General features: G+C 36.2%; 1 protein-coding gene across 1 annotated transcript; it reads right to left on the bottom strand.

Moving 5' to 3' along the window:
• Positions 1-4,971: 4,971 nt before the first annotated feature.
• On the bottom strand, positions 4,972-7,507 carry LOC9327255. The gene is made up of 3 exons (XM_021014994.1): positions 7,058-7,507; positions 6,417-6,492; positions 4,972-5,976 (listed from the first exon to the last, which is right to left on the bottom strand). The coding sequence occupies exons 1-3, from the start codon at positions 7,079-7,081 to the stop codon at positions 5,576-5,578; spliced, it is 501 nt and encodes a 166-aa protein (XP_020870653.1). The 5' UTR covers positions 7,082-7,507; the 3' UTR covers positions 4,972-5,575.
• Positions 7,508-10,386: the final 2,879 nt, after the last annotated feature.

Here is a 10,386-nt window from a genome sequence, read left to right as displayed (position 1 = left end):
ATCACTCTCCCATCGCCAAGGACCCAACTTATACCCGGGAGCACCACATCTCGCAACCCAACACCTACGCTTCGCCATGTTGAAGACCATGTCCCCTTCGGCTTCAACCATGATGGATCTTTAACATCTCCTACCTTATATTTATGTCTTAACACTCGGGACCAGAGACTGCTTTTATCGTGTATTAAACGCCACCCTACCTTCGCCAACAGGGCTTTATTCATACATTTCGCCATTCGAATACCAAGTCCACCCTCCGCTTTATGCAAACAGACCCGATCCCATCCAATTAGGTGCTGTTTTCTTTTTTTCCGGCGTGCTACCCCATAGAAACGACCTTGACAATTGATCCAACTTGTCAAGTACCGAACTTGGGTGAAGTATCGTGCTCATGGAGTGTACTGGGAGTGAGGAGAGAACTGCCTTAGTGAGAGTAAGTCTTCCCGCAAAACTCAGAAATCTACCCCGCCAACCTGATAACCGAGAATTTGCTCGTTGAATGATTTCCCCAAACGTATCCTTATTAATCCTCTTCTGTAGAATAGGCATTCCTAAGTATTTGCCAAGGTCATGAGTCGATTTAATTCCACTTTCGTCGCTTATCAGTTCTGCTAGATCCCGATGCACATTAGTAGAGAAAAAAATCTTAGATTTCTCCAAGCTAACTTTCTGACCTGATGCAATGCAAAACGTTTCAAGAACCTTCCTTATGACTTTAATTTGAGCAACCGAGGCTTCCGTAAAAAGAATAAGATCATCCGCAAAGCAAATGTGCGATAGCTTCGGTCCTCCCATAGATAAACTAATCGCCTTCCATTCTTTTGCACCGACCGATAACTCAATTTGATGACATAGTCTTTCCAAGCATAGTACAAAGAGATACGGGGATAATGGATCTCCTTGCCTTAGTCCTCTCAGTGGTTTAAAGTCAGCCTTTTTCTCTCCATTCCATAACACATTCATCTTTGGACCCTTAACACACTGCAAAATCCAATTAATCCATTGTTCTGGTAACTGTGCAGCCCGCAAAGTGTCTTCAAGAAAGTCCCAACGAATACGGTCATACGCCTTCTCAAGGTCAAGTTTTAATAACATCCACCCTTTACGACCTTTCTTTCTCCGCATTGAGTGTACCGCCTCTTGTACAATCACTATGTTGTCCGTGCTTAATCTCCCGGGGATAAAGCTAGCTTGAGCTAGACCTATTAGCTTAGGCATCACCGCCTTTAGCCTCATCACCATAGTCTTTGTAATTGTTTTGAATAACACATTACATAGACTTATAGGTCGAAACTGTGTTATGCGTTCCGGTTTCTCCACCTTAGCAATTAACACCAACAAAGCATCATTCGTCTCACACGGTAACACCCCTGTCGCGAAGAAATCTAGCACAAACTTGGTCACTGAATTTCCCACCACATCCCAACAGTGTTGATAGAACCCTGGTTGAAACCCATCTGTCCCCGGAACTTTAAATTGTCCCATACGGCGTATTGCATCTTCCACTTCCGCCGCCGTAAAAGGTAAATTCAAAGCTCGCAGCTCCGCCTGTGTTAACCGTACAAATCCTGCCAAAGGTAGGCTTGTAACCACATGTTCAACATCATCCATGGAGTAAAGTCGTGTATAATAGTCCACCGCCATCTTCTCCAAGTCCGCTCCATCTGTGACCCAAACTCCATCATCATTCTTCAAACTTTCGATACGGTTTCTTTTTCTCCGGATAATGGTAGATGTGTGGAAGTATTTGGTATTTCTTCCTGCTCTAGAACCTCCTTAAATTCTTTTAGCAGTTCATCCTCTCTCTTTAACAGCCCATCTGTTTGATTCGTCTCTATCTCATCCTGGACCAATTTAATTTTAGAGATTAATGCCTCCTTTCTCTTCTGCACATCCCCAAAAACCTCATTGTTCCATCTCTTGAGCGTTCTCCACAACCGATTTAAAGCTTCTTGAGTCCCAATCTCACCATTCCAGGACTGTGAAATTAGTTCTTTGAAACTCTCATGTTTCATCCACGTAGCTTCGAACCTAAATGGTCTTCTACTCGGGTCTCCCCTCCCTTCAGGACATAGTTGTACATAGATCGGGGCATGGTCTGAAGCTAAGAAAGGTAAATGAGAGATGATTGCCTCCTGCCACTTCAATCTCGCTTGGGCGCAACACAAAACTCTATCCAATCTTTTTGCAACAAACGTACTCTCCTCCTTCCCTCTCCGCCATGTGAACTTGTTACCTTTAAAACCCATATCGATTAGGGATAGCTCATTACACCACTCCCCAAATGCTAGAGAGTCTGTTGACAACCGGCCATTCCCACCCGTTCTTTCATCTAGGCGGATTATTGTATTAAAATCACCTCCGATAATCAACGGGTCATTCACTCCTTGGATCACATCTGATAATTGTCTCCACAGTCCACTTCTCCGACTTACAGTGGGGGCTGCATAGACAACTATCAGTTGCATCCTCTCCGTTCCATTCTCCACCAACACATGTATGAACTGATCAGAGGAGTTCTCAATAGTCACCGTCCCCACCGTGGAACGCCAAAGTAACCATAGTCCACCACTCTGACCAGCTGCATCAATTCGAAAAGAATTCTCAAAACCAAGTCCCCTACAAATCTGACTCGCAGCATCACCACTCGCATGTGTCTCAAAGATCGCCAAGATATCGGTATTGAATTTCTTCAACATATATCGTATGGATCTTCTAAAATTAGGTTTATTCGCCCCCCGACAATTCCAAAATAAGCAATTCATTGATAATTTGCAAAACAAGATTCGAACCACCGGGGACAAATAGTATGCCACCGCCATTCCCGCCTCCGTCTACGGAGAACTCTGCACTTCCAATTCCCGACCCGACTGCTCAATTGCCAGCATCGTACTAACATTCCCAAGTACATTATCCCGCTCCTCCAATAATGTCTCCTTCGTTTGATTTCGGTCACCTTCTACTCCAAAAAATCCTCCTGGGCGTCCCGCAACTCTGTTTTCAACACGAAGCCGCTTCCCAGATGCCGACAATACCATTTCTTCCCTTGTTGGGCCGAAAACTAGTCCACGTGTTGGCCTATTGACCACACTCTGTTTTAATCTTGGCCCGTTAACCACATTAGGCTTACCAAGCCCAGTCCGTTTGCCCTTAGGCCCATTACATGCTCATTCTTGTCCTTTACCCCGAGACTCTCCTCCTACGCCACTTGGACCTTGCGACACACTCTTGCCTTTATTTGTCTGATTTACCACAACCCCGTTTTCCTTATTTCCCTCCAATAAAATAGGTACTTCCCTTAATTCCGCAGATACCATATCATCTTCTAATTCCCCAAATCTTCCCTTGTTGGGCCGAAAACTAGTCCACGTGTTGGCCTATTGACCACACTCTGTTTTAATCTTGGCCCGTTAACCACATTAGGCTTACCAAGCCCAGTCCGTTTGCCCTTAGGCCCATTACATGCTCCTTCTTGTCCTTTACCCCGAGACTCTCCTCCTACGCCACTTGGACCTTGCGACACACTCTTGCCTTTATTTGTCTGATTTACCACAACCCCGTTTTCCTTATTTCCCTCCAATAAAATAGGTACTTCCCTTAATTCCGCAGATACCATATCATCTTCTAATTCCCCAAATCTGTTTGCTGTTACGAGATTTGTGGAGATCTCCTTCAGATTCCTTCCCAAATCTGCTCCTGAATTATCAGCACCAACCACTGCGTTCCCCGTTTGTTTTCCCGGTCTCCTCCCCGACCGCCGGACAACTGTAAACCCATCATTCTCCGCCTGGGTCCCCCGTACCTCTTCCTGACTCGTGCTTTGTGACATCTCCACCGGTTTTTCTGATCTCACCTTAGGACATGTATGAACAAGATGTCCATACAACCCACAAGACGAACAAATATTCGTCAATCCTTCATATGCCACAAAGTACCTATCTCCATTGACCATCACAGTTCCCTTGAGAGGTTTAGCAAGGTTCACTTCCACACAAACTCTTGCAAAACGGGCTCTTTCAAAGTTAAGCGTCGTTGAAACAACCCTAATAGGTTTCCCCAAACCCCTAGCGATGCCCATCAGGATTGATCGATGGTAAAAATTCACCGGTAAGTTCGATAATCTCACCCAAACCGGCGTGGTAACAATCTCATCACGTAATGGATCAAAATCCGGTGACCACGCTTGAACTGTAAGATGACTCCCAAACGCTCTCCATGGTCCTCCCGTTAAGGCCGCGAGATACTCCTCCTCCAACCCGAACCGAACCATAAAGAACTGGCGAGGCAAGTCCATAACCGACATCATACCTTTCGGATTCCACAACTCCCTCAGCTTACGGTTAAGGGCTGCAATCGAAACGTTCCTCCCGAGTACCTACACAATCATGCACTGCTTCCAAAGACCATTCATGGCTTCCAAAACTTCTCTCTCGATTGTAATCTCTGGTTCCCCATCCTCACCATCCGGGAAAGTCAGCTGCAATCTCTCCGTCACGAAGCCATCATCTATCACTCTCTCCGGTAGTAACCTCCCCCCCACGCTACTACCCACCACCTTTTTCACCCATGAGCCAGTAGCATCTGGAGGATCTCCCGGTGGTGGATCCTTCTCCCCGATATCCGTTATCGTCGCATCTTGCCCACCATCTATTGGAAACCCTAGTTCGCCTCCACTCGCCATATTTAAATATACATAAAGCGCATAATAATACACATACAAAATAATACAAAAACCATAATCATATTTTTCTGCAATTTTTAACACAAAAACCCACGCGTAGCGTGGGTATTCATCTAGTAACACATAAATCTTTGTTTATGATCCACAAACTGATGTTTTTTCACCAAATTTCCCTTACTTAAAGTATTAATAAATGATAAAAATAAACATTTTTTACTAGGAATGTAAATTAAGATTAAAGTATTATTTTCTATTTTGTTTGCCAGTTCTGGATCCGCACATTCGTGTGGGGTTTTGTTTGTGTTTGTATTTTTGTATATAGTATTTACTATTTAGGACTGGACACTGATACTCGTTACCCGTATTCAATTTAGGACTTGGCACTGATACCCATTACCCGTATTCAATCTGTTAACTGACTCGTACCAGTCTCAAAAAAAGGTATTGTGACTTTAGGATCGGATAAAAGGTATTGTAATTCTATACCCGTGGGTAAGGGTCGGATATGGTATTAATATTTTTTTGTAGACGTATTACTCGTGCGGGGTTACGTTTGTGGACGTATTTGTTTAGTATAGCATTCATAATCCGCTCATACCAATCTCGTATTCGGTTTGGTTTTAATCTGGTTTAGATGACATGAATAACCATAAAACTTAGATATCTAAACCTCAAAAAATGAGTAGAAAGTAGGCAGAAAATTTAGATATCTAAACCTCAAAGATCTAGTTTTTTAGATTACGATTGTTCGGATTAGGTCTTTCTTCGGGTTTAGCTCAATGGGGTTGCAATGCCTCCTAAAAACCCACTAGTAAATAGATTTGCTGGTCAAATCCAAATCTATACTATATGACATTAACGAATGATTAAAAAAAACACCAACATCGTAGGTTTTCACATTATTCTGCATCCTAATTGCAAATCTCCCATAGTAAAGTTTTTAGGCGGAGCTGGCGTAGGCGGAAAACTCTTAGCCACTGGTTCCTTCTGGTGAAACTCGTACGGTGGTGGTGCTGGTGGCTGTGGATGGAGTTGACGTGTATATGGCGGTGGAGGAGCAAAAGTTTGAATGTATGGTTGAGGATTTGAGAAACCATTAGGAGCATTCATGTATCCCGACGCATAACATTGTTCCATCAAATACTCTTTTCGATTCTGTTTATTCTGTCCCTTATTGCTCCATACTAAAACAACATTTATGCCTCCTTTTGTAATCTTTTCAAGTATTAATTGTGGATCGATTTTTCCAGATACATATACTGTTTTGCTTCGCTTGTCAATCATAAAACTCACATCTGTAGAAAAAAAAAATAGTACAATTATGAAAATATATTATTGCATTTCATATCAAAAATTTTGTGGAACTATATAGTATAAGAGTCCAATATTAAAAAGCTATAATAACGACTGGTTCGATACAGCGAAGAGATTGGAACTGAAACATGTTCACAGTAGAGTCATCTCTAGACTACACAAGTATATTATTAGCTATATACGATAATATGAAAGATTTGTTCGATGATCATGGTTATATTCCGCAGATGATACATACAGTATAAAACAAAGTTTTAAATATATTAGTGCTGATGATTCACATAGGTTAAATTATGAAAATCATCTATGTATAGATGCAAAAAAAAAAAGCAAACATTATGAATTCAGGAAAACAAGTGAAAATAAAGTAAGACATGAATGATAAAATTAAGTTAACGAGAAAAGTGATAGATTATGAAACCATTAATTGTCTTGAGTAATTTTTCCAAAGATTTCTTCCATCCCGGCATAGGAGATTCTATCTTCAAGAGACATGCCTGCACTTAAAAGTTAAAAACATATATAAGATTTATAAACACTTTCAAATAAGCATAAAATATATACGGGCCGGTCCTTAACTTTAAGTGGCCTAAAGCAGAATTAAATATGTGGCCTTCCCTATACTGTTAATATTATAAATAAAAATTTTATACTATAAATTTAGAAAGGTATTAAAATGATAAAATATAGCTGATAAAAAATCATTAAATATTTTAACAAAGTAAAACAATTTATGAAAATTAATTTTTCTAACTTTTTTTCAACTAATAAGTGAACTAAGGAAAAATAAACCACCAACTAAAAATAGAAAAGTATAAGAAAAAAAAGGATGAAAAAGAATGCCAGGAAAAAATAAAAGCAAATAAAGTCAATAGAATGGGTTGAACCTGTGTAATGGAACTAAACGTTGGGATAATTAACCACTGCCCTACTTAATAATTTTCAAAATGTGGCCTTATGATTTACATAATATTGTGTGGCCTAAAACAGGTGCTTTACCTGTTTTATGAACGGGCCGGGCCTGAATATATACACTAATCTTACAATCTATTAAACGCATACCATGTGATTGGAAGATGACTCCATCGATTTAGATTAAAGATGTTTTGTTATTTGTAATTGTTCTTGAGAAACCTTAGAAACAAAAAAAATTGGAGGGTATTGGGTGGTGAAAAAACGTTTTTTTCTTTTATATGTTTAGCATGATACTATATCTTTTGTGACCCATATGAATAAAAGTCGATGAGGGAAAAAAAAAGAAGAATAAAAGTCGTTAAGGTTTCCTATTTTAGTCTTCTTTCTATGTATCTATGTATCGTTATCTGTTTTTTTTGGCAATTTAGATATATGAAAATATTAATTGCTGGTTAATGAAAAGTTCTATTCTATGTACGTAGCAGGATATCGCCCAATGGTGATATCTTTACTATATGATAGTAGATTCTAAATAAATGTTGGTATCATGCTAAACATTTTGGAAACTTTTCTATATCAATATATGATGATAATATATAAGAGTCAGAGATCTATGAATTTTTATTTTCCTTAATAAAAATTTCTGAGATTTTTTTAGTTTCATTACATATGGGAATATCTTTATATATGGAATATCTTATTTTTTTGCCAATATATATGGAATATCTTGATACGCCTTCTTGCTTCTCCGAATCCCAAAAAAAGCTCATCGAAATAGATCTTGCTCCTCGTTTTAGATTTTGGGCCTTGGCCCATTAATTCATGAGCTACTCTTTGAGTTGACAATTCCATTCGTTGACAATTCAAAAAGGAATATATACAAAAATCTTTTTGCGAATGAGAATATTTTTCGGTGCCATTCGGCAGATTCGACGGTGAAGATTCACTTTTGATATATGGATTTTTTTTTGTGAAGTAAATTAGAAATAAAAGGTCTAAAAAAAAGTTTGATCATATACACTTTTTTTTTTTAGAATGTCATTTTGGACCAAAATACCCTTATTCTCTCTTTTAAGCATTTTTTGAATAATTTTATCAAAAAAAATTATAGATATACAGAATTATAGATGCTTTGTAAAAAAAAATTAGTGATTTAGTTGAAAAAAATTTGATTTTTTTGATGGATAAAATTTCGTCTAATATTATTAGAATAAATTTTCTATTGTTCTACGAATATCAGAGTTTCTATTCTAAACTTTTTTACATGTTCTACAAAAATCAGAGTTTCTGTTCTAAACTTTTGTACATGTTCTACGAATTTTAGATTAGATTTCTGTTCTAACATATTCAGAAGACCGGAATACAATTTCCTTAAATCCGTAGAACATATATTCTACGCTTTTCTTCATGTTCTAATTTTTGTCGGAAAATCCATTCTACGAATTACTACATGTTCTGAAAACGTTAGAAAATGTATTATTAGTATAGAATACATTTTCTAAATAATATAGATTTCAATTTCTGAAATTTTTAGAATTCCTAAATATAGAAAGTGAATCTTTCAAAAAGGAAACTGAATATTTACTAAATATTCAGTTTTTATTGTTTAGATTACGATCTGAGGATGTTTAGAATACGTTTTCTAAGTTTTTTTAGAAGGAAAAAAAATCTAAAAATCATAAGTTAAATCACTTCAACGGCTCAGTTTTTCATCGCCGACGATAAAGGGTTTCGTTTTGTCTCTTTCACGATTTGGTTAATGAGGAAAAAAAAAAGTTTTTATGTGGGAGAAGTCTCCTGTTCAAGTAGAGAGTTTCAAAAACCACAAAGTTATCTGAATTTTGTAAATTAATTAGGAAATAATTTTTTTTTATTTTTGTTAATTACATTTTCAAAAATATAGGGATAATTTGGGGTATTGATTTTTAAAAAAACCTATTTCACCAAACTTTTTATACAAAGGTATATATATATATATATATATATATATATATATATACATGTATCCATTAAAACATCGTTTATTTCTAATTTTCTTTTTTTTCTATATAATGGTACTATTTCATTTACTAGATTTTGTACCCGCGGGATTTTAATTTAAAATTTCTTTTACTAATAAAAAATTTGAGCATAAAATATAATTATTTAAATTTAAAAGATAAATATTTGAGTATATATATAATAATTTAAATTTTAACATCTTTTCATATAAAATATAAAATATACCCAATTTTATGAACATTATTTAGTGTAAAAATACATCTATAATATTATGTTGCTAGAACCGTTTTATCAAAGCATTTTATACCCATTTAAGCATGTGCATGGTGCCATAAGAGAATTCTCGACTAAGTTTTCAATGTGCCTATTTATCTAATTTTTCATGATTACACGACCAAACGGTTAAGCCCAACTTTGAATCTAATCATCTGTTTAATAATGTGTGTGATGTAATTTTTTTTTTAAACTCATTCGTTTCACACAATGCATGAGATCTCAAAGAATTTGACCTTATTTATGTGCATTATATTTCTAAGTTTTAGAAATTTATTTTCAAACACTTTTAACTACCAATTCTTTCGTCATTTTCTATGATGCACTCGTTGACTCTCGACATCTAATTTATTTTCACTTTCTATTGACTCACATATTATATATATTGGACTATGAATTGATTTTTAAGACATATCATTAACTATTTTCTCCTTAATTACTATCTTTTAATACTCAATTTTTTGGATTAAAAGCATTTGCTTCAATTGATGAAATATCAATCTTGTTTTTCTTTTGATCATGTTATAAAGTTGTAGTTGCACTTGAGAATATGCTATACAAATTACATATCTCTGTTTTTAATGGCTTACATTTCATTTTCTGTATATTTTGTGTAGAACTGATGAATAATGTGGTCATTGATTATTTATTTTTTTTAAAAGATAGATTATAATGTTTCATAAATTTCAAGATTTTTTTTTATAATTTCACAAGATAAAGTGTGACTCTTACAATACATCCGTCTTAAATTATAAATTTAAGTTGAGTTTAGTAATCATTTATTTTTCTTTAAGTAAAAATTTAATACTAAATAAAAATAGAGAAATTGTTAAAAATGCTCCGTTTTCAATACCCTTTTTCAAAAATGCCCCTTTGAGAGTCCATTTTTAAGTTTGCCATTTTTTAATTTTTAATGACCATTTTACCTTTATTTGAAACAAAATTAGGTCCACAAAATACAAAATATTTTTTGGCGGGGGAAGTGATCCCGCAATTTTCCCGCCAAAACACTTGTAAAAACCTTTAAAATACCTTGTAAAATTTTCCCGTAAAAATTTTTCCCGCCAAAAATTTTTTTTGCGGGAAAAGTGATTCTGCAATTTTTTTGGCGGGAAAATTTTTGGCGGGAAAAATTTACAAGGTATTTTAAAGGTTTTACGGAGTATTTACACTTGTTTTGTAAGGTTTTACAATGTATTTTC

The sequence above is a fragment of the Arabidopsis lyrata genome (genome assembly GCF_000004255.2).
Source record: "Arabidopsis lyrata subsp. lyrata unplaced genomic scaffold ARALYscaffold_1, whole genome shotgun sequence".
Classification (NCBI taxonomy): Eukaryota; Viridiplantae; Streptophyta; class Magnoliopsida; order Brassicales; family Brassicaceae; genus Arabidopsis; species Arabidopsis lyrata.
The sequence above is the reverse complement of the archived record's forward strand: the minus strand, read 5'-3'. Positions and strand labels throughout refer to the sequence as shown.